At 61.2% G+C, this 27,976-nt stretch overlaps 1 protein-coding gene across 1 annotated transcript; it reads right to left on the bottom strand.

Moving 5' to 3' along the window:
* Positions 1-927: 927 nt before the first annotated feature.
* Positions 928-27,976, bottom strand: MYO9B (myosin IXB). The gene is made up of 41 exons (XM_049788390.1): positions 27,134-27,976; positions 20,148-20,242; positions 19,791-19,853; positions 19,601-19,700; positions 19,413-19,513; positions 18,606-18,735; positions 18,392-18,481; positions 18,187-18,303; positions 17,661-17,795; positions 17,192-17,313; positions 16,947-17,088; positions 16,503-16,752; positions 15,670-15,739; positions 13,459-13,552; positions 12,374-12,393; positions 12,304-12,343; positions 11,646-11,768; positions 10,944-11,024; positions 10,584-10,694; positions 9,767-9,889; positions 9,503-9,652; positions 8,687-8,853; positions 7,630-8,514; positions 7,363-7,435; positions 7,168-7,289; positions 6,880-7,010; positions 6,632-6,798; positions 5,993-6,091; positions 5,730-5,900; positions 5,605-5,643; positions 5,386-5,497; positions 4,869-4,942; positions 4,566-4,758; positions 4,325-4,453; positions 4,107-4,212; positions 3,856-3,987; positions 3,314-3,437; positions 2,519-2,560; positions 2,154-2,299; positions 1,616-1,761; positions 928-1,523 (listed from the first exon to the last, which is right to left on the bottom strand). Exons 1-41 carry the CDS (start codon positions 27,974-27,976, stop codon positions 1,090-1,092), a joined length of 6,492 nt encoding a protein of 2,163 aa, XP_049644347.1. The 3' UTR covers positions 928-1,089.

Raw genomic sequence — 27,976 nt, forward strand, 5'->3', positions numbered from 1 at the left:
TCACTTGTTCCCTCCCCAAGTGTTTTTATTGAAAGGAATCTAGAGAGGCGAGGCACGAACAGATGGGGAGGGGGAGAAACCCACTGCTCTTCTTTGCCTCATGGCTGGATGGACCCGATCCTTGGCTGCAGACCGTGTCCATATATTCTCTTTATTGTACCACCCAGAGCCCACAGCCCTCCCCTCGCACTCCTGCCTTGACTTTTCCATTACTGAGCTCTCCACTTCCAGGCAGTCTTCCTGATTTTTCCTGGCCTGAAAGCAAGACTTGGGCACCTGAGTCTGCGGAGAGCCTTCACTTCCTCTGGACCGTGTGGACAGTGTATCTCTGTGGGGATACCCTCTAGCCCTGCATTGTAAAGAGGTGCCCTGAGCTCAGTCTCATGGTGGTGAGAAGACTCCCGGAAGCTACCCTGCCCACCCTCACAGTCACTTCGACGCAGAGGTGTCCTGGAGTCCAGGGTGTCGGTCTAGGCACTTTATTTCACGAGGCTCATATGGCTGCACAGACAGGAGCGTCTGCGGGCTGGGCAGTACCTGAGCGGGCTCTGTACCGCATGGGTACTGCCCCCCAGGACCCCCACTGATAGTTCTTGGGGCCCTTGTGCGGGGCAGTGTCCTGGGGGGGGTGTCCAATTGCAGCAGCGCATTCCTGGGGGCACAGCCCGGACCAGGGGTTTGGCCACTTTCCCAGTCTCCCTTGGGTAGGTGGCCTGGGCGCTAAGGCGATGGGGAAGTCCTACTGGGGCGTCTGATTCAGGAGATTGCCTGGTGGAGTGGTGAGTGGCACTGAGGCAGAGAGGGGCTCTTGCAGAGCTCCTGTGAAGCTAGGTGGCGAGAGCATCCGACTTTGTGGAACGATCATGGAGTTTGGTCTTCGATTAAGGCTGTAACATCTCAAGTACTGTAAACTTCTTGTAGGAGAAAACAACAGAGGTGCCCGGGGCAGGAGGGGCAGGGGCAGCCGGGCCTCCTGCTCTCTCCCGTATGCGGGTCCCGGGCTAGGAGCTCCCCTTCCAGGGAGCTGCATTCCAGAACCTTTTTCTGGATGTCCCAGGTTGGCTGGGGGCTGGTCCGCAGGGGGAACTATCAGCCATTGGCTTGGCTCGAGGCGGGGGGCAGGCAGTACATGGGGGGATCCGAGTACCTCCGCTTGGCCCTTGGCGATGGTTCGTCTGGGTCTGGGTCAGCATTCAAGTCCAGGGGCTCGGGCAGGCCCTGCACGGGCAAGTGGGCGCCGGGCACCATGTACACCGACTGCACCAGGTCGGGCCGGCGGGCGGGCGGTTCACGGCGCCTCACGGGGACAGAAGCCGCTGGAGTGGCTCGGGCGAGGCCGGCTAGGCTCGAGGCCAGACCGGGCGGGAGCTTGATGTTGGCCGTGGGCATGACGGGCGTCCTCCGGGGCGTCTTCACTCTGACCGTCAGGGAACACGACGGCCGTCGTGGCTGGGGGCCGCCCAGCGTGGGGAGGGGGCTCGGGGCGGGCGAGCTGGGGCAGGGGACACCCGGCGTGGGGGGCCCTTGTGAGAGAGATTACCGGAGGGTTACCGCAGCGGGCGCGGGCACAGGGCGGTGGGCACAGGGCAGGAGGTGGGCGCCGGGGGACACTGACCTTCAGCCGGGCCGCTGCTGCTTCCCACTCCACGCCCTCCGCGCTCGTCCAGCAAACTCTCGGTGCTCGCCGAAGTCTCCGAGTCCACGTTCTCCTCGTCCGAGCCACGTGGGTCCAGCTCCGGCAGCCGGTACGTGATGTCCTCCCTGGGGGCAGAGAGGGCAAGGACTTCACTGAGCAAAGCAGCTTAGGGTGCCAGAGTGAGAGCATAGCGGGGAGGATGGTTGTAGGCAGACAACCCGAGTTCGATCCCAGGCATCCCATAGGGTCCCAGGAGCCCACCAGGAGTGATCCCTGAGCACAACTGGGGCTCCCTCAAAAACAAAACAAAACAAAGAAAAACAAGAGGCTGGAGTAATAGTACAGTACGGAGGGCGCTTGCCTTGCACCGAGGCATCCCATATGACCCCCAGAGCCCACTAGGAGTATAAGCCCTGAATGCCGCAGGGGTGGGTGGCCCATTCTTGTGTGGAAGGTTTTGGGGACCCAGGGTGTATGCAGCGGCACTGCCAAGCATCCTGGGGGCCCCGGCACTTACTTTTCCTCCTTGATGGACTGTAGCTGCTCGATGAGAATCTCCTTCTCTTGGTCCTCGTCGCCGCCGCCGCCGGCCTCCTCCTCCTCCAGCAGCGCCCCCAGCTCCTCAGGGCTAGCGCCGTCCGTCCGGGTTTTTGAAGTCTTGTTCTGTGACGGAGAAACAGGAGTCTGGAGGGGGGTTGCCTGGTGTCGGCTGGGCGTGCGTGAGAGAAGGGGCAGGGACTCGTGATGTGCAGGTTAGTCAGGGGCCGGCGCTTCCGTTAGGTTAGGGCATGCATGGCATGGCTAGTCTAGGGGACCCCGGCATGCACCGCTCAGGGAGGCATGCAGGGGACCCCGCACGCGGGTACATACCAGGGTACATACCCCGTCATAGGGAGACGAGAACCCCAGTTTGAGAGGCCATGGCTGGGGAAAGATGAACAGAAGGTGACCACCAGAGTGGGGAGGCAGGGAGCCCGGGCCACGGACGGGCCCTGCCCAGGGCTGGGCCCCAACGCGAAGCCAGGTTGGTTGGTCCAGGGCCAGGTGGCGCTTGTGGCCTCGCCCCAGAAGGCCTCCATGATAGCCACGTCCACTTAGACTCGCCCCCCTCTGGGCTCCTTAGCCCATCAGAGCAGCCAGGCGGACCCCGCCCACTCTGGACACGCCCCCTGGAGGCTCTAGGCCTGTTAGACTAACTAAGCCCTCTAGGCCCTGGCTCCACTCTGCGGTCTTTAGCCTATCAGAGCAGGCAGGGAGGCCCCGCCCATTCAGACACGCCCCCTGGGGGGTTCCTAACCTATCAGAACAGAGACTCTCGCCTCTCCCCCTCTGGAAATGCCCCCTGGAGGGTCTGGTCCTACCAGAGTAGTCAGATAGGCCCCGCCCACTCTGGAAATGCCCTTGTAGGTCGTCATCCTATCAGAGCATCCTATATTTAGGCCCCGCCCCACTCAGACACGCCCTGGAGATTCTTGCCCTATCGGAGCTGCTCCTGAAGGCCCCGCCCACTCTGGAAACGCCCCTGTAGGCCCTCATCCTATCAGGGCATCCTATATCTAGGCCACGCCCCACCAAACGCGCCCTGGAGGCTCTTGCCCTATGGAGCTGCTCCTGAAAGCCCCACCCACTCTGGAAGCACCCCCTAGGGGTCCTCCCCTGACCCCGCCAGGTGCTCACAGAGTTCTGCCGCAGGAAGGAGAGTCTGCGGAAGGCGATGCTCTCCGCGGCCTCCAGCTGGTTGATCTCCTCCATCTTCACCTTGTACTTCCGCATTTGCTCCTTGATGAGCATCTCCACGCACCTGCGGGCATGGCACGGGCATGGGCATGGCCGGCTAAGCTTAGTCCCGGGCCCCGATGGCCAGTGCGGGGCGTGGGGGAGATGCTGGGTGGCCCAGGCGCTCCCTAGACTGGATGCTCTGGTGCCCTGTGTCAGATCCACCCAGAGAGAAGGACGGTGACCCCTGACTGCCATTCCAGCGGTCAGTCAGTCATGGAGACCCTGCCTCAAGCGAGAAGGGGGGCTGAAGGTCCTACTATGTGTGTGTGTGTGTGTGTGTGTGTGTGTAGAACCTGGAGAAGTGGGGGGGGGGAGCGTTGCAGAATAAAACTCTGAACCTTTGGGACCCAGAGTTTGGGCACGTGTGTACTAGCCAACCCCAAATTCGCACAGCACGCCTTCTTTTGGATCGCGATGGAGGTGGGCGGTGGGTCACTCACGTGGTGACTTTGAGGACATCCTTCATGCTTGTCAAAGGGTCCGAGTTGTCGGGGCAGCGCAAGAGGCAGGGGGCGAAGATGATGGCCAGGGCGCCAGGAGACATCCGGTTGACCTCCTCCAGCAGGGCCACCCTGTGTCCGAGCTGTAGTTAGGGGGACTCCAGACCCGGGCTCACCCCTGGCCGCCCCCCCCCCCCCCGCCTGCTCCTCCTCCATCCCAGCATCTCGCCCTCCCCAAAGCTGGCACTTGCTTGACCAGGTGGAAGATCAGGCGCTCCAGGGACTTGTGGTTGGCTTCGGGCAGGTGCTCCAGCACCGAGTAGATTGCCGACAGCTGCTCCGCCTTCTCGGGCAGTTCTGGGGGTCGGGCAGTGCCCGTGAGGACCTGGCATCCACCAGGTCACTGCCCTCCCAGCCCTGGGCCTTTCAGGGATCCCTCACCCACCCCCAGGGCAGCATCCCGCCTCACCCACAGCACGGAGGAAGTCACTGTACTGCGCGAAGGTCATGAGTGGCTCAGGCAGTTCACGCAACCACTGCTTGAGGACACCCGTGACCGCGTGGATGGGGAAGTTCTCCAGCTGCACGGCCGTGGGATCTGTGGGCCAGAGCATGGGTGCGCTGGAGCTCCCGTGGTACCTGGACGGACCCTCCTGGAACCTTGTCCCCACCCGGAGCCCACCAGTGCCCCCATGGCAGGGCTTGCCCACCTGTCTGCAGCGCCTGCCGGAGCTCCCGGGTGCGGTTGGCCGCCCCAGATTTCCGGTAGAGGCCTTCAGTGTACAGGCCGTGCATCTCCACGTGTTCCAGAAGCTTCTCCAGCACCACAGGCACGGAGACCTTGTCACTGGTCAGGCTGTCCACACACACGCCGAAGTGGCCTGGCTCGGCACCAGGCTCGGCCTGGAAGGGGAGAGCAAGTTGAGGGTGGGTAGCTTGGGAAAGGTTTTGCTCCCGATGGCCCCGGTCGATTCTGGTATCAGGAGCATCACAGGCCATTGGGACGCCCTCACCTTGGTCCCCGAGGTGTAGCAGCAGTAGGTCTGGATCTTGGGCACGCACTTCTTGTGGCAGGTCATTTTACACACTGTGGGGCACAGGCAGGTTAGGAGTGCCTGCTGGTAGCAGCTGCCTGGGCACCAGACACCCTCCCAAGCCACACCAGAGAGGAAGTGGGATGTGTGTGCGTGTGTGCGCGTGTGCGTATGCGTGTAGTATATGTGTGTAAGGAAACCCTGACTGGGTCACCATGGAAACAGCAGCCTCAACTGACCTGGGCAGGAAGTAGAGGTCCAGACTGAAATTAGGGGCCACAGTGGTAGGGGCTCAAGGATGCAAGATGGGGTCAAGAGCAAATGAGCTGCGACAGGAATGGTGCATGGGGATATGGGGTCACTGGAAGGGTGTAACCAGATTGAGGGGCATGGCCAGTAATGGGAAAGCACGGCCAGGACCGGATGGGCATGTCCAGGGGTCAAGGGGCGTAGCTCAAGGAGGCCGGGCCGGGCCACACCTCGCAAGCTCACTCACCACTGCAGAGCAGGGCTTTGTCCATGAGCCAGATGTAGGAGAGACATTGCTCGCACGACTGCGGGATGCTCACCTGGTAGCTGGCAAACACGTGCCCCTTATGCTGCTGGACCTGCGGGGAGGGCAGTGAGCGGGGTCCACGGCCAAGGAGGGGGCCCCCCATCCCGCACACCCAGCGGTGCTCTGGGCCGGGTCTGGGTCTTCCCACAGGCCACTCACGGCACGTTCTTGCTTCCGCTTCTTCTTCTGGGCTTTGCTCTGCAGGGTTAGAGCAAGGTGAGAACCCCGAGGGGGGTGGCCCTGGAATCCGCCCCCCACCCGCCTCCCCGTTCCGCCCTGCCCACCTTGGGGGGCGGCTCAAAGTCGCTCTTGGTCCTCGTGAATTCGTCCAGCAGCGACTGGAAGACGTTGAGCACCAGGTTGGGGTCCTTCTCGCCACGCTCGGTGGCCAGGCTGCTCACCACGATGTGGTAGTTCTCCAGGAGGTCCTTGTAGCCCACGTGGATCTTCCCGTTCTGGGGGCAGGAGGGTCAAGGGATGCGGGGAGGTGGGAGGAGGAGCCCATGACGTGGGAGGGTCCTCGGGGCGGGGACACACCAGCACGTACCGGCACGGAGTACATGGTCTTCAGGCTGCTGCGGAAGCGCTCGGTGGCCTCGATGAACAGGCTCTCGATGGGGGACTTCTGCGAGCGCAGGTCATTCACCTGCGGAGGAACAAGCGCTGTGGTAAGGCCTCGCAGTGCCCACAGGCAGGATCGCCACATACTGCTGGGAGGGGTGCTGGGCTGGCTGGGGAGGGGCCCCCATCCTGTGCCCTGGGACCCCCCATGCTGTGGGGTTCAAGGATGCTGAAGGACGGGATTGGGCATATGGGAGCACAAGGGGCGTGCTGGGGCTATCCAGCACCATGTGGCCACAAGGAGGGAGAAAGCCAAGACAAAGATGCCAGGTACTGGGGTGATGAATAGCACAGCCGGGAGGGTGTTTCCCTTGCCGGGTCTGATCCCCAGTATATTAGAGGGTCTGCTGGGCCTGCCAGGAATGACTTCTGAGCGCAGAGTCAGGAAGAACTCCTGAACACTGTCAAACTTGGCCCCCTCCCCAAAAAATCCAAACAAAAATGAAAAAGCCCAAGGTACTGCCTGGAGGTTTGCGGGAGACACCCAAGGCAGGACCAGCTGAGTCCCGGGAGGCCCATAAGGGGGTGTATGAGATACAGGGGTGCAGGCCGGTGTCGGTCCCACCTTGTTGAGCAGAAACTCATCCAGGAACTTGAGCTCATTGGCGTTGGTGATCTGCCGGAACACGGACTCGCGCCACCTCTCCGACACTGTGATGCGGCCCACCTTAAGCGCGCGGCTCTTCCGCCCTTTGGCGCCCGGCTCCCGGCCCTGCTTGTCGATGGCTGGGGCTGCAGGAGGGGCAGCGGTCACCAGGGTCTGCCCCCACCTTCCCTGACCTTCCCGCGCTCCCCTGGCCCTTCAGGAGGCACCTTCTAGATGCTTCTTGGTGGTGGCTTCCAGTGGGCCCTGCTGTAGCCCCATGGCCTCAGCCTCCTCAGCACCCTCCAGGCTGTATTTCTTGTCTTTACTCTTGTGTAGAAACAGCCTCTTGAAGGCGGACCTGGAGTGGAGCAGAGCCCAGGTTCCGCTGAGGGATGACAGTCTCGGGGCCACCCCCATGCTCCCTATGACTGCCAGTCAGGGGTGCCTGTGGGAACTGTGGGCCTCTCTTCACTCTGAACTGGCTTGGGTGCTCCACTTTAGGGTGCTCTACTTACTTGGAGTCGGCCGGAGGTCCTGGGGACAGCGCGTCAGTGCTGGTCGCCCCTGCGTCACTCGATTTCTTCTTCTGGGCGGCCTTTCTGCTACCGGGGTCCCTACCCAGACTCTCTGCAGGCGGCTGCGAGGAGGAAGGGGCGGGCTTGTTAACTGAGGCTCCAGACCTCCCTTCCCTGGAGGAGATGGGATCTTACCTGGGTCCTGGACTGTGTAGGGGATGTCAAGGCCTTGGTCACATCACCAGTGGGCAGGGATGGGCGTCTCTCCCTGTAGGGAGGGAGCAGGTCACGGTAGGGACCAGCAGGGGTGTCGGGGACACTTGCCCTCACTGCACCCGACACCAGCACCCACCCAATGACAGCAGAAGGGGCCAAGCATGAACCTCTGGGAGCAAACCAGGCCTGGTTCTGGGGGACACTCGGAACCAGGGGCAACTCCACTGAAGGGTGCGGGGTCCTTACTGTGTGGGTGAGCCAGACGTGGCAGCCCCCCTCGAGCCCAGGTCCAGGGACTGGCTGAGGATGGCCGAGCCCGAGGCTGCCCGCTTCTTGCCCCGCCACAGCTCCACGGCGTTGGCCAGGCGCTCCGAGTCCTGGTCCCGGTGCCGCTGGATCTGGCATGAGCCTCCGCCACTGCCACCCCCAGGGCTCTCAGGCGACTCCTGGTGCCCAGGGCTGCTGCCTGGCTGCTCCCCAAGGGCCCACGGGGTGATGCTTGTGGCAGGGGCACTGCCCCGACTGTCCAGGTCAAGGCTGGTGGGCCGTTCCAGCAGCACCTCTGTGGGTTCCCCGGATACGGGGCTACTGGTGGTTGCAGGGGGGCACGCCCATGAGATGGTCCTGTTGGGCTCCGGGATCGCCACCGAAGTGGGCTTGTCCAGTTCTGGGTCCATCCCTGCGACAGTCCTGTCGGGCTCTGGGCTCCCCCTTACATTGGTCCTGTCGGGCTCTGAGATTGCCTCCACACTGGTCCTGTCCGGCTGTGGCCCTGCCTCTGCGGCAGCCCCATCCCCGCCATCCTGCCCGGCCCTGGCACCAACGACGAGCTGGTATGGGGCCTGCGTGTGCCTGTTCTGCAGTTCCACATGCTCCAGCCCCCGTTGCCGGCGGGACTCGCGCTTCTCGCGGCTGCTGGCTTTGTCGTGATGCTCAACCGCAGCTTTCGGGGCGCTGGGGGCCTTGTTCTCCGTCTCAGGCTGGGGTGTCTCAATCTCCAAGGTCTCAGACAGAGCCTCGTTGTTGGGTTCTGATGCCACCTCCTCCCCTTCTTGCTCCACGCCCACGGCAGGCTGGGCTGCCTGGTTCTCCTCGGCCAGAATCCGCTTCTCAGCTATCAGCTGCCTGAAGCTGGGGTTGGGGCAGGCAGGGCCCGGTCAGAGCTCTGCTTCCGCCACTACTGCTTTGGAGAGTGACCCCAGGGTGGTCACCTGGTGCCCTCCCCAGTCTCCAACAGCACAGGGCCATCTCCATTTCTGGAGCCTTCTGGAATGAACTAGGGGGCCAGCCCTGCCCAGCTCACCTCTTGCGCTGCAGGTGGCCCCGGCAGAGGCTCTGCAGGCGGATGACGCCCCGCCTCTGGCACAGGTAGGCCTTGCGCTGCCGGTAGCTGCGCCAAGCAGCCTGCAGGATCACGGCAGCCTGGGCCCGCTCCAGCGCACGCCGGGTGCGGCAGGAGCGCCAGGCGGCCTACGGGACAGAGGTGAGAAGGTGGGCAGGGGGCTGGGCTGGAGCCGCCAGGCAGCCGAACAGGGCAGTGTTGGGGCTTGACCCTGGAGCCTGAGAGGGGAAGTGCTGGGGCTTGCCCCTCGGAGGCCCAGTGGAAAAGTGCCTGCAGGTCCCCCTGTGGCCGAGATGGGGAATGCCAGCACTCGCTCCACTGGCTGTGCAAGGCAGGGCTGTGGCCCTGGTGGCCAAGGGTGAAAGTGCCATGGCCAGTTGTCCCTCGTGACAGAGCAGGGATCTGCTGGGGCCCAAGACTCCTAGTGGCCATGTGGCAAGTGCTGGGTCATGGCCCCTGTTGGCTGAGAAGGGGCACACAGGGGCCCACCCCTTTCCTTGCAGGGAAGTGCCAGGGCCTGCACCCACTAGTTGCCATGGGAGAAGTGCAGGAACCATTACTTCCTGATGTTGAAGCCCAAACTCCCCTAGTGACTATGTAGGGAAGTGCTGTGGCTGCAACCCCAGACTGCTGAGCAGAGAAGTGAGGGGCTCATGGGATCCCCTGATGGCCATTCAGGAAGTGCTGTGTCCTGCGTCCTGGTGGCTAAAAGCAAAAGTGCTGGGCCTTGCTCCCTGGCGGCTATGCAGGGAAGTGTGGGCTGCCCCCTGCACATACCTGGATGGTGATGGCGGCACGGCGCAGGGCCAGGAAGTGCCTGCGTTCCAGTAGCATCCGGAACCAGCGCTGCAGCAGCAGGATTCTGCGTACCACCTCCTGGTGCAGCGTCTCCTGCAGCACCTGCCGCTGCGTCTCCTTCAGGAACACCTGAGCAGGCAGGCCGGGTGGGGTGTTTTATTGTGGGAGCTTGGGGGTAAGCATGGCTCTGGGGCACACCGGGGAATGTGAGAGCTGGGGCGCCTATGTGCAAGACATGCCCACCTTGGTCCTCCCGATCTGGTAAGCCCCTTGGTCCATGTCCATCTTCTGCAGCAGTGCTGCGATTGCCTCCCGGCAGGGCTGTGCATCCTTGGGCAGCAAAGCCTGGAACTGCTTGGTGAAGTCCTGGGCAAGGGGTGAAGGGGACCTACATCAGCTCCACTCCAATATTTTTTTTTATTTGGGGGGGGGGGTTTAAAGGGTCACACCTGGCAGTGCTCAGATTTTACTCCTGGCTCTACACTCAGAAATCGATCAGGTCAGGCTCAGGGGACCACATGGGACGCTGGGATTCGAACCACCGACCTTTTGCATGCGAGGCAAAGGCCTTACCTCCATGCTATCTCTCCAGCCCCCCCACTCCAATATTTTTGTTTTGTTTGCTTGTTTTGGGCCACACCTGGTGGTACTCAGGGGTTTCTCTTGGCTCTGTGTTCACAGTCAATGCTGGCAGGCACAGGGGACCATATGGGATGCCAGGGATCAAACCCAGGTCAACTGAGTGCAGGCCCTCCCCGCCGTGCTATCACTTGGCCCTCTCTTTGATATTTTCTTAGTGGAACCTGTAGGCAGCTGGATGCTGGAGGATCCTACAGCAGCCAGGATAGAACCTGGGATTCCCATCTACAAATTCTGGACTCAGCCTGGGGAGTTCTGTGACCTGCAATACCCCCCCCACGCCCAGGACAGCTCCAGTGCTCAGACCCTCGAGGCTAAAACACAGCTGAAGGAGCAGGAAGAGTGGGAGTGGGCAGGGCCCTGCTGGGCCGGGTCTTTCTCCACCGCAGTGGGCGTGTCTCCCGAAAGGCCGGCTCCCTACCTGGAAGGTGTACTTGGCGCTGTAGCCAGACCTGCGGATGCGCACGGTCTCCAGCATGCCCGTGTAGCGCAGCTGCTGCAGCACCAACTCGTCGTCAAAGCACAGCTCTTTCTGAAAGGGGCAGCGGCATTAGGATGGAGCCCCCACCCAGGGCACAGCTAGAATGTCCCGACTGCGTGTTTCAGGAGGGGGTGACGAGGCTGGTGGGTAGCAGGGACTGGGGAAGGGGTGAGCTCGGCTGTGGGCCTCGACACCGGCAGAGGGAGGTGCCGTGACAGGCCCCAAAGGTCGGTAGGAAGCTGCTCCTGTGGAACCACTTGATCCCTCTGGAGAGATGCATCGACAGGTGTGGACCCTCACCTTCTCAGCGTTGGAGCGGATGCAACGGATGAAAAACGGTTCTGCCTTCCCCAGTGTCTCCAGAAGCTTGTTGAGGGATGCCTGAGTGGAGAGAGGAGCAGAGCTGGGAGGTGCTTGCTGGGACTCAGGACACAACTACCGCGGAAGGAATCGCACTGGCTGAGATCCTTTGTTTTGAGGCCACACCTGGTGGTGGTCAGGGCACCATATGGGATGCCAAGGATCAAATCCAGGTCGGCTACGTGTGAGGAAAGTGCCTGCCCTGCTGTGCTAACATTTGCCTCCCCACCAGATGATTCTTCTGACTCTGAGCTCATGGGAAGCTCTCCATCCCTGCCCACAGCGAATGGCAGTATCAGGAGACACTCTCTCGTCACAATTGGGGCCACAACTTGCGGGGGGTTGTTCCTGTCTGTGATCAGGTGGGTGGGTGTGAAGCCTGAGTGCTGCTCAGCAGCCGACGGTGCTCAGAAGGACCCTCCACTGAGGAAAAGGCAGAGCATGAAGTGAGATGCCCAGCGCTGGGTTGGAGGGGCAGACCAGAAGGGTGTCTGTCTTGCACATGGCTAAAGTGAGTTCGATCCTTGGCATCCCACAGAATCCCCGGAGTATCATGAGAAGTGACCCCTGAGCACACAAGATATGGCTCAAAAAGGGGGGCCGGAGTGTGGCCAGTCACTTGGCCCTGCCCACCCAGCCCACCTGGAACTGGGCGCTGATGCTGGGCGGCTTCTTCTTCTTGTGCAAGTGCAGCAGCGACTTGGTGGTGCGGTCGTGCAGCGTCATGCTGATGATCAGACGCAGGGACTTGGAGTCCAGCAGGTTCTAGGGCACAGACACGGGTCCACTCTGCCCTCTGGGGGCCCCCGCCCTATCGGGCAGCCCCAGAAAATGGACCCCGCCTTGTTCAGGCAACTCAGACGGTCGGGGAGTTAAGACAAGAGAACTTGGAGCTGGGAAGTGGGGTGCTGCTCTCTGGTCTCTTCCAGACCGGGGAGCGACCATCAGACCCAGCACAGCCCCACCCCCCACTGGCCTCCTGCTTCCTACCTCTGCGACCCAGCCTGGCTGAACTAAGGGCACAAGACCGCCCAACCCAGACACGCCTTAGGGTGCAGGTCACCCTGATCCACAGGGATATGCAGACCCCACGGGGATGGGGCACACTTAGCTCCCAGACTCCCCGTGCAGTGCTCTGCAAACCCACAGCCACACTGGGACCCTGCTCTAGCGGCAGAGACCACCCCCCACCAGCACCCGCATACTGGAGGGAACCCAGAGTGAGGCCAGAACGGGGCGAGCGCCCCCCACCCTGTGTTCAGGGGCCTGCAAATGTGGGGCGGATGAAGTGGGCGTTTACCTTGGGAATCGTCTGCTTTGGTTTGATACTTTTACTTTTCCTGTCAAGATATTAAAAAGGGACCATGAACAGCGGGTAGGTGGCGGGCGTCTGGGTTAGTGGTGCCAAAGCAGCCTTCGGGTTAGTGGAAGCGGTACGAGGCAGCAGCAACCCCAACTCGCCTCCTGAGACACCTGTGTAGCGTGCCATGCTGGGGGTCGCTGGTACTGCAACCCCAATCCCGTCTGCAGGGTTTTCTAGCAGAACATGGGGGTCAGGGCAGAGAGCAACTGCACATCTGGTTATGAGGGACCCTCAGAGCAGGGGCCAGGGAGACGACTGTTGTGTGAGAGCCTTGCCTAGCCCACCATGAGAGGGTCTTGAGGAGTACGTGGGGCCCCTCTGGCTATTATGGTCAAGTTTGACACTGAGTGACCTGCAGAGCCCCCAAATTCTCAGGCCAGAGCGTGGCAGACATTACAACAGGCTCCAACACCCCCAGACACGCTCCAGGACAGAAAAAGGCCAAAAAGACAGGGGTTGGAGCCTTTTCTTTTTTTTGGTTTTGGTTTTGGGGCCACATCCAGCAGTGCTCAGGGGTCACTCCTGGCTTTGCATGCAGGAATTATTTCTAGTAGGCTCAAGGGACCCTATGGGATGCCGAGATTAAATCTGGGTTGGTCCTGTGCAAGGCCAACATCCTCCCCTCCCAGCTATGCTCTCACTCTGGCCCCTGGAACCTGTTTTCTGGGACTCAGTGACCAAGGCTGTACCTGCCTGGGGGTACTGGGAGTACCACTCCGAGGCTGCCAGCCCAAGGCATGTCATTTCCGGAGATCGTGGACATAGTAGCTGCAGCAGAAGGTTTGGAGGGCTGAGCGGGACAGGGGAGGCACTTTCTGGGATAGAGAACAGATCCAGGGGCCAGAGCAATAGCACGGTAGGGAGGTCATTTGCCTTGCACTCAGCCGACCCAGGTTTGATCCCTGGCATCCCCATAAGGCCCCCAGAGCCTGCCAGGAGTGATTCCTGAGCACAGAAACAGGAGGAACCCAAGTATGGCCCCAAAACAAAACGAAACAGCAACAAAAAACAAACCAAGAAAACATATCTAAGGAGCCAGCAGGGCAGGGCAGGGCAGGGCAGGACAGGGATGCGCCGGCAGGGTTCGAGGACATCCTCTGACTCACGGGTCTGGAGCACCCTGCAGGGGTCTCCCCCCTGCCAGGGTAGCGCCTTGAGGGCCTGGATCATCTCATCGTGCAAATCGCTGGGGTGGGGGGTGGGGAGGACGTGGGGCGTTAGGGGAGGTGCAATAATGACTGAGGGCATCAATGGAGCACCCAACACTAGAGGGCGCCCAGGGAGCCCAAACATAGAGCTGGGAGTGGGGGGACCCTGATTGCAGCAGCTGCCTGGCCCAGGGGCTTCCTGAAGAGCCCCAAATCTAGAGGTCAAAAGCAGGTCTTGTGTCTGGACTTTGCAACAGCCTGAGATTTGGGGTGCATTCTGGGAACCCGAGAAGGCAGGGCAGGCTGGGCTATGAACAGTCCAGCATCCTCAGGTGTGAACTAAATATCTACTTACAACATGGAACTCAGACACTGGAAATCAGACACAAAAAGAAACTCAGGACATTGCAGGGGGCCATGTGAGCCCATCCTTGCTGCGTGTCCCCCTCATAGGACCCTCAGAGGGGGCGACGGACAGTGATCAATCCCCTATGCTAGAGTGTCAGGAATTGGCTGTGTGTGGACATGGCCTTAGATGCTGGGATCCAGGGCAAGGCTGCTGCTGGCATGTGAGGGCCGGGAGTACAACTTAGCCGCCTCTACCATACCTAGGAGTGTGACGAGAAAACGTCCACTCAGCCGGGGGACCCTGGGGATGAGGCTATCTTGGGTATAAAACCCGCTCGCCAGGCATCACACTCATGCCAGCTCCACTCACCCCAGCAGATGGTGCGGTGGAAAAAGTGTGGGGCTGCGGACCACTCTTGGGGTCCCAACGACCAACCAGCCCTGTCCGTCTGCCACACATCCGGGCTCAGGGCAGCAGAGCAGCTGGCCCAAGTGTGCCCCGTGCACTGCACCACTTACCTTGTGCCCTCACTTGCCAGGGGCACAGGGCTAGGGTGGAGCAGATGCCCAGTCCGCACTATGGGGTGGGGGCAACGGCCCTTCTCAGGCTCCCGCTCCTGCCCCCCCTCACTGCCCCAAATCTGGTGTGGCCCGAGCCCACCACCCCTGCCTGCTGACCCAGACTCTGGACTCAGTGTTGCCAGGGATTCCGCTGGGAGCTTAGGGGTGCTTCCCTGGGGTGGGGCTGGCTATGCCCCAATTCCTTCCTATCTGCACGGAAAGCAGGGACTGGCCTGGAAAAATGTAACTCACTGTCCATCCTTGAGCTATTCAGGGAGAAACAGGCCACTGACAGCTGTCTGGGACAGGGAGGGGCGGGGCTTCCACGACAGAAGGGCGGGGCTTCTACGATCAGAGTCAAGGGGCGTGGTCGCCAAGCCAACCAGAATGACTTTCGTGGGTGGAGCTAGGGGAGTGGCTTCACGGCAGGATGGGGCGGGGCTTCCCTAGGGCAGAGTGAAGGGGCGGGGCTAGGTGGCAGGGTTTCCACTCATGGAGTCTCCACTGGTGGAAACTGGTGGGTGGAGCTTATGGAGCGGAGTTTCCAAAGTGTCGATGGGGCGGGGCTATGGGGGCGGGGCTCGAGTCCAATTTAAGGAAAATCCAGTTGAAGGAAAGGCAGTTCTGGCGTGCAGAAAGACGGACCCTGCACCCACTCTCCCTGGATGGTCCAGAGCAAAGGCAGCTGGGCCCGACAGCTCACCTCTGTCTATACCGGACATCAAGGCACCTCCTTGGGGACCTGGTGACCGTCTTGAGGACACCTGAGTCTCCCCAGAAATGGGGGAACTTGCCCATGGGGTCTGGAGATTAGCCCGGTTGCCTGCCTTATCTACTCGGTGCACCCGCTCAGGAACCTGCTTGGCTCTGAGGCTGCTGCCCCCTCCCAGAAGTCTTCCTGGCTCCTCTAGCTGCCCACTGTGTCCTCACAGGTGACATTCTAAATATTCTGGATGTCTTTGCCAGGGTGGCCTCTTCCGTCCAGCATTTGAGAACAGACTTCTGGGTACTTATCCCTGTTCTGAGGCCTGTGGAGTGGCATTACCTGACAGATCTCACTGTATCTGAACAAAGTGGGGGATCCTGACAGACCGGCCAACGGCGTGACAGCTCACGTCACCCAGCCGACCCCTGGAATGAGGGAGGCTCTGAATAGGAAGGGCCACGGGGGGCACAGAGGACTGGGCCTGGACTTGCAGGGCCAGATTCAGAGGGGGAACAGGCTGGGGCCCGAGGACACGCTCACCGGTACAGCTTCTCTGACGGGGATCCGGTCACTCTCTGAGGCTCTGCCAGAGGGCTTCGAGGTCCAGTACCTGCTGGGAATAAAGTCCAGGTGGATATCGGGGGTCATGGGACGCCCTTTTAGTCCCACTGTTCACGAGCCCTCGCCATCCTGAGGGCCTATGAAAGTGAGATAAGAGATGAAAATATCGATTGTTTAGTTTGGGGCCACACTGGCCGCTCTCTTCTGACACCTAACACTAAACTCTGTCTGCACGCAAAGCATGCACTGAGTTCATGGCACAGGGACCTGAAGAATGTCTGACTAGCTCTGACATTTTGTCTAGGCCCCCAGTCTTCATCTGCCCAGGGATCCACTGACCCGTCCCCCTTCCTATCTTGGGACGCCAAGCCTGTACAGAGTCTGCTGGGGAGCAAGAGTGCCAATCCAGAAGCAATGGAAGAAAGGGGAGGGTGGTCCCAAAAACACCTGTTGGGCAAATTTGCAGCTCCAGGACACCCCACATAAGCCCCCATTTCCTTAGACCCAAACCTGTCAGAAAGATCTGTCCACACAGGCTTTCTTTCCTGTTTGGCTTAGGTCCCGCCTCCACTGGCTCAGCTTCCCTTCATTTGGTGGCATGGACCCTGCCCTTCACCTGCGGCCTTTTAGACAATGGCTAAGCCCTCCCACTAATGCCCGGCCCCACTCATTTGTCTCCACCCACGGACACTCAATTCCACCCCCTCAGGCCTGGCCACACCTGACAGCCAGCGCCCTTATGGATGACAGACCCGCCCCAAATCAAGCCACGCCCCTTGCTTGGCCCCACCCACCACGCTGGCCCCATCTACCAGCGGCCACTGTCGCTGCCTTGGTCGCTGCCTTGGCCGCAGCCGCCGCCGCCTCCTCTGCCCTCTCTGCGCGCACGCGTCCTGCCTCCCTGAGCACGGCCATGGCCCGGACAGCCGCGCGCAGCACGGCCCAGCGGAACACGGCCACGGGGTCCATGCCAATGAGCTGCCGCACGAACGAGCTGTCGCTGCCACGCAGCAGTGCCACGATGTCGGGCCGCATGTAGTCCATGTTCTTCTCGCGGAAGTCCTGGGGACGGACGCAACAGGGTGGTGGGCAAGGGGGGACCGGCCTGGACAAGGACCCCAAAACTCCCAGCCTGCAGGCTCTGCCCTGGCTGATTCCACCAACCTGGAGGCCCCACCTGAGCCAGCACCTCCAGCCCACTGACCCACCCCGGCTGGTACCCCCAGCCCTGGCTGCACCCCTGCCCAGCCGGGTACCTTGATCTGGTACTTGACCCTGCCCGCGAAGTGCCGGATGATGAAGGCAGGCTCCAGCACCGGGGTGCCCAGGAAGTAGCGGTTGTCTTCGTGCTGCTGCTTGAACTTGGCCAGCAGCGTCTGGCTCGTGGCGTGTGGGAAGCTGCGGACAGGCCGGGCCCCCTTCTGTGAGCACCTCTGGGGGCCTGCGGGGGGTGGGGGCAGAGCCACGCGGGAACAAGCCCGACTCCATCCCCACTTCTCACTTGCTCTCCTCGTCCAGGAGGTAGAAGAGCCCGGTGGGCTTCTTGCTGATCAGCTGGATGCAGCCCACGTTGTCCGTGTACTCGATGTGGTGCCACGAAATGCCCTCGCTCCGGTACTCCTCCTGGGGCGGGGACGGGCAACAGTAATGCTGGGGACGGCTGAACTGGGCTACGTGTGGACCTCTCATAGGTGTGTGGGGGCGCGGATTTGATGTGGGGATTACTGAACAGCCTCTCGGCCAAGGGTCTGGCTACAGAGCACTGACAGGGCTTTGTGACCACAGGTGGGAAGAACTCGAGAACTGTGCTGGTCAGAGCTGGCTGTGTGGCCCCACATCATCTGTCAGCCAAGAGAGCTTTATAGACACCCGTCGGCAGTGGGGCTCGAACTCGCGCTACACCCACAGAAGATGTCTTGGAGGAAAAGGCGGGGAAGCGCGGGGGGCCTGGCCCAGGGGCGCTCACGCACCTGCTCTAGCTTGAAGATGTGCTGGTTGAAGTAGTACTGCAGCTGCTCGTTGGCGTAGTTGATGCAGAACTGCTCGAAGCTGTTCCTCTCGAAGTCCTCAAAGCCGAAGATGTCCAGGACCCCGATGGACAAGCACTGCGGAGGGGAGAGAGGGGGGCACGGAGGAGATCTGAGTGCCGCAGAAGGGTCTCCCAGTGGAGGGGGAGAGGGTGGCAGACTGGGAGGACGGAGGGGTGGGGCCAGAATACAGAAGTGGAGTGAGGGGAGGGGCCTGAGTGCAGGAGTCCTCAGGGATAGGGGAGTGGGGGCGGGGTCAGAGCGTGGAGGCGTGGCCTGAGTGCTGGGGCAGTCCGAAAGGGGCGGAGCCTAAGGCGGAGGCGGGCACAACATAGCATTGAGGTTGGAGGGCAGGGGCGGGGTCGCAGGATAGGAGTGGGACCTGAGTGCAGGAGGGGAGTCAGAGAAAAGGCGTGGAGTCGCCGCATGGGGCAGGGCTGTGTGTGGGACCGGTTGGTCTCATCCCTACCGACACGGCCTCCTCCATGTCCTTCTTGTTGAGCAGAGCGTGGTTGATCCGCAGCACGATCCAGTCGAACAGGGCGCTGTACAGGGACTTGGCCATGGAGTCTCGGGCGGTGATGGCCTGGACACAGTGCGAGGAGGGGGTCGGCGTCAGTGGGAGAGGAAGGCCCCGAGTCCCACCCCGCCCTGCCTGGCCCTGCAGTGCCCACCTCGCTGAGGCTGTAGGGCAGGATGAGCTTGTCATTGGCCGTCACGGTTTTTCTCTTGGTCAGCACTTCCACCAGGATCTCCCGCTTCACCTGGGTACGAGCTGGCAGGGTTGGTCCCGGAACCCTCCCCGCCCTGCCCATTGATGCTGAGGGCTCCGGCGAGGGTCCCCAGCCATCGAGCCTCCTTCCTGGCCCCTGCCCTGCCCCGTGGTACCTTCAGCAGCTGGGACAGAGTGTCCAGCACCTCTGGAGGCCCCACATCCAGGCCTTCGTCCCGCCCGCTCGCCCGCTTCTTGTAGGTCACGTTCCCCAGATACAGGATGGCCGAGAGCACCGCGAAGATCCTGCCAGACACGGAGTGAGTCGGGGTGAGCCAGGAGCTGGGGCTCAGTCGGCAGGGTGCCCCAGAACCTGTATCCACTCGGTCCCATGTCCTGGGTTTCCCAGGAGAGCAGCGCAGGGACAGGCCTTTTCTGAGATGGACACCAAGAGCCAACGAGCTCCAAGATTAAGGGGCATGACAGCCCAGGCCCCCAAAACTAACATCTTGGTGGCACACTCAGACCCTCCAAGTGATGCCACTAGGGCTATGTGACTTGTGAGTGCTCGGGGAGGGGGGCAGCTCCCACGTACCCCCATTCCACACCAACATGCGAGACCCTGAGGGATGCCAAGTTCCAGGGCAGCCGGGACTGAGGTCTTGGGATGTCTCAGGCCCCCAAACCTGAGGTGGGGCTCTAGCTAATGAGCCCCACAGGTGGGCAGAGGGGCTGTGTCTTCACTGGCAGGTCCCCACGGACATCTGAATCCTGGGGCCAGCTGCCTGGGCAGCACAGAGGAGCCACCTCACACAGCCCTGCGGCTACGGCCCAGTGAGCACTGTCCTGAGGGAGGATGACGGGAGAGAGGAGGGAAGGGAGGACGGGAGGTCGAAAGGGAGAAAAGAGAGGGCGGGAGGAAGGATGTAAGGGAGGAGGGTAGAAGGACAGAGAGGGAGGAAGCGAAGGGGCCCGGCACTCACTGCCTCCTGGTGGCCGGCAGGAACCCCACCATCTCCATGGCCTGCTTCAGCCGCTCAAAGTCATGCTGCAAATCCTCCCCATCCTCGATCTTCAAGTCATGCTAGAAGCAAGGGTGGCAGGCGGGTGTGGGTGTGTGGCCGGGCCAGGGGAGAGGAAGGGCCGGGGACTGGGTGGGTTGGGGCCCCACCTGGTTGAGGTAGAAGTAGTCCTGGGGCTGCAGCAGCTGGAAGTCTCGTCGCTCGTCCTCGCTGACTCCGAGCAGCAGGTAGTAGAAGACGTGGTAGTTCCTGGGCACAGGGCTGGCGTTAGGGGCCCCCTGTACAGCACCGGAGTCAGATGGGGCGCCCTGGCAGGCCATCCTTCCCGCCCACCCTCACCTCTCATCCTTCTCCTGGGAGACGAGGCGGCTCTTCTCCAGCAGGTATTTCTCCACCACAGCTCTGTGGGTGAGGAGGGGTGGCGCCGTGGGTGAACCCCGTGTTTTCCTCGGGAGCCAGAGCCTTCACCCCATCTCCCAAGTGCTGTAATGCCCCCCAGGATGCTGATGCCTCTTTTCTGACATCCTCGCTGCTCGGGGTGGGGGTCGGGCCCTGGACCCAGCACTGGCCCTCAGACCCTGGAGTCCAGCTGTGACTGCCCCCCCCCGGCTGCCCCTACGCTTGGCCTCTGTGAAAGGCCCAGAGAAGTGGCATTTCCCCACAGGGTGCAGAGGAGGGGCGCTGAGGGGCACTCACCCCCTCACCACACCGCTCTCCAGGTAGTTGACCTGGATGAACTTCCCGAAGCGGCTCGAGTTGTTGTTATGGGCCGTCTTGGCGTTGCCAAAAGCCTGCAGGGGGCAGGGGAGAGGAGGAAGGCAGCGTCAAACTCGGGTCACGTCCAAGGGGCACCAACGCTGAGTGACCTGCCCCCAGATCACTGCAGGGAGTTGGGGGGGTCGGGTTCAAGTGGCCAGTTGGGGCCTTCAGTGGGCTTAGCTGGACACCCCTCAAAAAACAGGAAAAACTGGCAGTTGCAGAGGCTCCATGTCGGAGACCCCTCCCCTGGCATGGACCACCTTCTAGAACATTCCATTCCCCAGGCAGGCAGTCTCCTCCCACCTCACCCCTGCAGCCCCTTCAAGGGGAGGGTTTGAGTTTTTTATCTCTGCTGCTGAGCACTGTCCTATGCTCTCAGGGAATTAGGGTACCCATGCAAGACCCCCCCCCCATACAGGGACCCCTGAATGACCATCCATGCTCCTGACAAGCGTTTATGGTTTGGAGGGAAGAGCTGAGTGGAAAGTACAGCAGGGCTGGGAGTACAGGAAAGTGTGGGAAGGGGCATGGGGTGTAAGAGCATGTGGGGTTCCCTTGCAGGGAGGGTTTCCCCAAACCTAGTGACAGTCTTGTGGTCTAGAGGGGCTGCACCCCTGACCAAACTGGGCTCAGCAGAGGGCAAGGGACCCTCTTCTGGAGAGTCAGGAGGGCACATGGGCCCGTTCCCCAGACAGGGCCTTCGGGGAGAAGCCCAGAGATGGGCCGGCCTGGGGGGGCCCCCCAGATCCCCCATCCTGATGACCTCAGGCGTCTGGAATGTGGCTCTGGCTCCACAGAGCGCAGCTAAAAATAGCATCTGGAGGGGGACCCGGGCAGGGCAGAGTGTGGAGTGTGGTGGCTGGGTCTGGGGCAGGAGGGCCACAAGACGATGAACAAATGGAAGGACAGATGAACAGACAGACGGACTCTCTCCCACCCCTGAACACACTGTATGGGGTTGAGACAGGGCCAGTCACATTCGGGCTTGAGGCCTGAGGTGGCCTCACCTGCGGGCCTGCGCTCACTGGGGCCCCCCACGGCTCTTTTCCAGAGATGGCGCCTCTGCTCCTTTTAGCCTGGCTTGTTCTCTGCTTGTTCTCATTCACTCATTCACTGGCCTGTTCTCCCTCTCCCTTCCTCCTTCCTCCACCACTCTGGCAGAATCTCTCTCATCCACCTCTTTTTTTCTAGTCTGTTTTTGAGGGACATCGCCACATCTGGCGATGCTCAGGGTTGACTCCTGACTCTGTGCTCAGCAATCATTCCTGACAGGCTTGGGGGACCCTGTGGATCAGCTGTGTGCAACGAAAAAGCCTCTGCAGTGCTCTCGCTGCTCTGGCCCCCCACTCTCTCCCCTCCCCCTGGCCCTGGCCCTAAACTGCCCAGGCCTGCAGGAGCTCAGGGCTCTGCCTCAGTCAGGAAAGCCCCCAACCCAATGCTGCCTCCTGCCTGCTGGCCCAGGGGCCCAGGAGGCTCATTCCTGATGGGGGGGGGACAACACTCCAACATCCCAGGGGCCAGGCTGGGCCATGCAAGGGGCTGGGGGCCTGGATGTTAGGGCAGGTCCATATGGAGGTGCGAGGACCTCTCCGTGCAGGCAGCAGCCGTGGTTGGTCGGTTGGTTGGGGGCCCCGGGGTGCTGAGCAGGAAGTGGGCGCCTCACCCCATCACTTCTCAGTTCCTCGGCGCCCCATGAGGAAGTAGGGGCCGTGAGGGCCCTGTCATCGTGGTCCTGCGCCTGCTGTTCCCCCACATCTACTGGCCTGGCACGAGGCCCTCCCAGAGCGGCAGTTGGGGGGGCCAGAGTTGACCCCAACTCTGCTGCACTTGGCAAGGGAGAGTCAGTGGTTCTCAGTAGACCCTGCTGACCCCACCCAGAACACTCCGGACACTTGTGCTTGCCCATAGGGGACCTGACCCTCGGGGTCTCCCACTCCCATTCTAGGGGACAGAGGGCCAGGTGGGAGGGAAAGGAGGGAGGACAGATTTCATTTTGTGGAATGTCTCCCATGAGGAACAGGGAGGGCGACAGGGCCCCAAGTCTGGGCGCCCCAAATGTGCTGGGGCTGCTCCCCCAGAATTGCTCTCCTCCCACAGCCTCTGTGAGACCCCAGACCCACTGCCCAGCACCCCAAGGTACCCTGGAGATCGGTGGGGCAATGGTCGTGGGGTGCTGTTTCTAGGTAATCCCAAGTAGCAGCCATTTTGGGGCACTCATTTTGGGGCTGTTCTGGGGTGCTCGCACAGCCCCGCCCCCATGTGCCCAGCACCCAGCAAGGGTGGTAGCCACAGCAGGGCTGTCCAGGCGCCCAGCGTACTTCACCTTCTAATCACATTGGGCCGTGGCCTCTCCTTGCGGGCCCCGTAATTTCCCTCTTCTCAGAGCATCAGTTTCCTGGGCACGGAAGGGGGGCCCACCCCACAGGACTCTCCCCACTGAGTGCCCCACCCCCACTCCCCACAGTCCCAGCACAGCCCTCATCCTCCTAGGGGGGAGGGAGGGTTGCGTGACCCTCTGGGGCTCCATCCCCCCACACCCACTTCCCCCGCTGAGCTCTGGCACACAGTGGGCATCCAGAGTGTAGGTGCTGCAGCCTGGATTCCCCCCATCAGTCCCTCCTGCAATGCTGAGGGGGTTCCTGTGGTGCCTGAAGGAGGGAGCTGAGCCTCAGGTCTGGGGGTATCGGGGGTGCAGAGGTCAGAGGCGTCAGAAACCCGGCCCGGAAAGGAGTCAGGTGGGGCATATTTACGGCAGGGGTCCTCAAACTCTTTTTTTTGTTTTTGTTTTTTGGGCCACACCCCGTGACACTCAGGGGTTACTCCTGGCTATGCGCTCCGAAGTCCTTCCTGGCTTGGGGGACCATATGGGACACTGGGGGATCGAACCTCGGTCCATCCAAGGCTAGCGCCGGCAAGGCAGGCACCTTACCTCTAGCGCCACCGCCCGGCCCCAATTCAAACTCTTTGAACAGGGCCAGGTCACTGTCCCTCAGACCACTGGAGGGCCAGACTATAGTTAAAAAAAAGGGGGTGGGGGTGGCGAGATATCATGGAGATAAGGCATTTGCCTTCCAAGCAGAAGGATGGTGGTTCGAATCCTGGCATCCCATATGGTCCCCCTTGCCTGCTGGGGCGATTTCTGAGCATAGAGCCAGGAGTAACCCCTGAACCCTGCCGGGTGTGACCCAAAGCAAACAAACAAACAAACAAAAACAACAAAAAAAGGGCTGGTCAGATGGCAGTGGTTTATCAGAACTTATTAATGTTAGTATCACAAAAGTTGGTATATAATCCCCCACTGCTCAATTTGACTGGTTTTAAAGAAGAAGAAAAAAAAGGACTGGCCGGAGTGATAGTACAGTGGTAAGGCATTTGACTTACACACTACCAACATAGGACAGACTCCAGTTCGAATACCAGCCATCCCATATGGTCCCCTGAGCCTGCCAAGAATGATTTCTGACCACAGAGCCAGGAGTAACCCCTGAGCGCTGCTGGGTGTGACCCAAAAAACCAAAAACAGAAAAAGAAAAAAGACTATGGGGCCGGAGATATAGCACAGCGTTAGGGTGTTTGCCTTGCATGTGGTCGACCCAGGACGGACCCAAGTTCAATCCCTGGCATCCCATAGGGTCCCCTGAGCTAGCCAGGAGCAATTTCTGAGCACAGAGCCAGGAGGAGCCCCTGAGCACCGCCGAGTGTGCCCCCCAAAAAAGACTACGTACAAATTCCTATGCACAGGGCACACATCTTATTTTAAAGTAAAAAACAAAATGGGAACAGATACAATATTAAAATGAAGAACAAATAAAGTTAAATCAACAAACTGATTGGTATTTCTATGGGAACTAGGGGCCTGCTTTTCTCGGGCTGTAATTTAAGGATCCCTGATTTGTGGGGTCACTGGCCAGAGTGCATACAAAGTCAGTCACAGCTGCTCTGAGAACAGTGTGAATGTCAGCAGAGATAACACACAATAAAGCTTTATAAGAACAGTTGGCTGGGCCCGGAGAGATAGCACAGCGGTGTTTGCCTTGCAAGCAGCCCATCCAGGACCTAAGGTGGTTGGTTCGAATCCCGGTGTCCCATATGGTCCCCCGTGCCTGCCAGGAGCTATTTCTGAGCAGCCAGCCAGGAGTAACCCCTGAGCGCTGCCGGGTGCGGCCCAAAAACCAAAAAAAAAAAAAAAAAAAAAAGAACAGTTGGGTGATATGCAAATGAGGGGTGTGGCCAAGCACTGTCAAGCCCCCATGCAAATGAGGGCCCATCAGTGAGCACCCAAAAATGATAGGAACAGGTCTGTTTCACTGTGTCACTGATGGGATGCAGCCATGTGCTAATAAAACTTTATTCGAGGACTCTGAGAGACGGGTATACATCAGGTGCACGCCAACAACCAGGTTCAATCCTTGGGGCCCCGGAGGGGCCTTCAAGCCTCTCCAGAAGTGGCAACAGAGCTCAGAGGCAGGAGTAAGTACTAAGCACTGTTGGGCATGTCCCCCTAAAAATCAAATAATAGAACAAACACTGAAACCCACTGTACTTCGCAGCAGGTTGGGCAGGTGAGGTGGGTGTAGGGGTCGGGCCCTGGCGGGGAGGTTGCTGGGTGCCAGACCTCTGCACACCTGGTGAGCACTGGGGATTGTCCGTCCCTGGGCCATGCACAGAAAAGCCATTCCAGGCTGAGCTTTAGCTAAGACACGAGGCACAGAAATGACTCGGGACACCGTGAGCGAGCCAGAGAGGGAGCGAGTAAGGGTGCCTGCAGCATGAGCCGGCCCCTCCAAAATCGCCTGGACTCTGTGGTCTGCAGCTTCCTGTCAGGGAAACACGCAACCCGGGAGCGGAACTGAGGCCCAGGGCCTTGTGACAAGTCACAGAGTCGGGGTGCAGGGGCAGACAGGGCAGGGAGGAATTCCTTCAAACCCCACAGACCTGTTCCTTGCTACGTTCCATGGGCTGCCTCCTCCGACCCCCTCACCCCTCACCGGGGTCAGAGACTGCCGGGTCGTGTGTGACCTGACGGCCTGTCAAACCCTCATATGGTGGGGCCAGGGCCGTGAGGCAAAATAACACCCGACCTCATGCCCTGCCAGCACCCCAGAGCAGTCCCTTCACATCCCACTTGAGGGATGAGTGCTACTCCTGTGACAGATACAGTGAGGCCCACTGGATACTCTCAGCCACCAGAGTGCGGGAAAGTGCTGGGGACTGTTGGGGCAGAATATTCTGGAAGCAGAGGGGGCTGCTCGTGGTGATTTTGAGCCCAGTCCTGGACTGTCCCTCTATGAAGGAGAGTCCCTCTCTGATGGAGATTCCCTGACTGCCCCACCACAAGGGCCCAACGGCCAGAGCTGCTCCCTGCAGGTTGCCGAGGGGGTCGGGGAAGGTTTGGCCAAGCCCAGGGTGTTTACGGGGTCCCTGTAGCCCACCACCCCAACTCAAGCCCCAAAGCAAAGCAGAACTGGGTTTTGTTTTTGTTCCCCACACAGGGCACTCTGAGCTGGGGGTAGGGGTGCACTGTAGGCCACAGGCTAAGGAACATGGGGCAGGCCTGGGAGCGCCATTCGAGGCAGCCCCATAGAAGCCTCTCCACGGCCCCTTCCTGTTTCCTGCCCGTGGCCCCAGCCTCCCAACACTCAACTTCTCCTTTTGGGGAGTGAGAAAAGGTCCCGGCAGGGGCACCCATAGCCCTGCCTGCCCAGAGCTGGGGTGACCACGAAGCCAGGTCTGACCAGGCTGGGCCCACTTAGAGGTCCCGCAGACACATAAATTGGGGTCCAGAGACGGGCTACAGACCCCCATGCAGGGGCCGCTTCTCTCCTGGGCTCTCCCTGGCCCTGGGGAGGGGGCTCAGTCCAGGTCTCTGGTGTCTGTGCTGACGGTCTTGGGCACATCCAGCCGTTGTCTGGCTCTGAGACAGAGCCTGGCCGGGACCCTGGTGGAAGCAGGCCCCGGCTGTTTGGGCCATTCCCGGTGGCCACCCCTGGGAAGGTCCAGGAGATGCACAGTGGCCCCAGGCAGAGTGTCTCAGGGACTGCCAGGGCAGACTTGGGGGAGGAACGGCTGGACGAGGCAGCCCTGTGAGTCACAGCACACGCCTGCCACGGAGAGTGAGTCACGGCGCCGGGAGAAAGTGCCAGAACCCTGGGGCGACAGCAGCAAGGGGCCTGGGGCAGGGAGCAGGGAACTTGCACCCTTTCACCCAGGAGGGCTTACAGTGGCCCATGATTCCCAGACGTGGGCATTGCAGACACATGGGCAGGAGCACGCAGGGAGGGCAGGTCGGCAGGCACAGGCCATACGGCCTCTCAACTTCTGGCCCTAACTGGGCAGAACCAGTGGGCACACAAGGCAGGATGGGCACCGATCTGGACACTGATGCCTCCCTCGGGATACCAGTCTCGAGTCCACCCTGCAGCCACAGGCCCAGCCTCTGTACTAGGCAGGGGCCTCCATCAGGCACTCAGGGTACCCCAAAACAAAGACACACGGCACCCCAAAACCATACATGACACGGTGCTCCCTCAAAATATGAACACGGGGATGGGGCATCACCAAAACACAGATACGGGGTGCCCTATCAACACAGCAAAAGAACTGCCCAGGCATTGGCCCCGCCCCCTGGCTCCTGCTTTCTGGCTTTTGGCCCCCACGCTAGTTCTTGGCTCCACCCCCTAATTCTTGGCTCCGCCTCCATTCCTGGGCCCTGGTCCTTGAGCTCCACCCCTGAACCTTGACTCTGCCCCCTGTCTTGCTACTAACTAGCCCTTGGGCTCTGACCCCTTGGTGGCCCAGCAAGGCCCATCCAACCCACTCACCTCCAGCTCCATCTTTCCCACTCACCTCCAGCACCAACTGGGCCCATCCTCCCTGCTCACCACCTCCAGCGCTGCCCGGCCCATGCCCATCGGTCCGCTCACCTCTAGCACGGGCCCTGCGCCCAGGATGGTGCGCTCGACGCCGCTGGCGTGGCCCTTCTGGCTGAGGGCCGTGAGGCAGTGGATGAGGAAGTTGGTGGTCTGTGTCTTGCCCGAGCCACTCTCGCCGGAGATGACCAGGCACTGGTTGGCCCGCTTGCGCAGCATGGCATGGAAGGCCACGTCGGCCAGAGCAAACACGTGTGGCTCCAGCTGGCCCAGCCGCTGGTTCTCGTACATCTTCACGTACTTGGGGTTGTAGATGGGCAGGAACTTGAAGGGGTTCACGGCCACCAGGATGCTGCCCGCGTACGTGTAGATCTTGTGCTGCAGGAAGCGCTGCCGCAGGGTGTCCAGCAGACGGGCCTCACTCAGCTCGGGCAGGTCACACAAGTCGTCCAGCTCGCCGGGCCCGCGGGGAAGCAGCCCTCGCTCAGCCAGGCGCCGGGCGGCCGAGGAGGCACAGGGCGGCTGGGTGGCGGGAGGCCCGGGCATGCCGGGGCCCTCACGCTCCCGCAGCAGGAAGAAGTAGCCATCCTCCCGCGGGTGCTCGCCCTGGGCACGGCGCGGCCACAGCAAGACCCGGTGCACGGGCGCGTCGGCGGCGTCCAGCGCCCACTCCTCACCGCCCGTTTCCTTCACCTCCACCAGCATGTAGGTCTTGGTGGCATCCAGGCACAGGCTGGCCACGGCCTCGCGTACCACGTCGGCAGCCGGTCTGTCCTTGCTGGCCCCCACGCAGCAGGACAAGGAGCTGCTGCCGCTGCCCGCCGCCAGCTGCGGGTAGATGCGCAGGGAGTAGGCGGCCTGGCCCCGGCGGCCGCCGTGGGTCCCCCTCACGCTCAT

Source organism: Suncus etruscus, chromosome 15 (assembly GCF_024139225.1).
Source record: "Suncus etruscus isolate mSunEtr1 chromosome 15, mSunEtr1.pri.cur, whole genome shotgun sequence".
Classification (NCBI taxonomy): Eukaryota; Metazoa; Chordata; class Mammalia; order Eulipotyphla; family Soricidae; genus Suncus; species Suncus etruscus.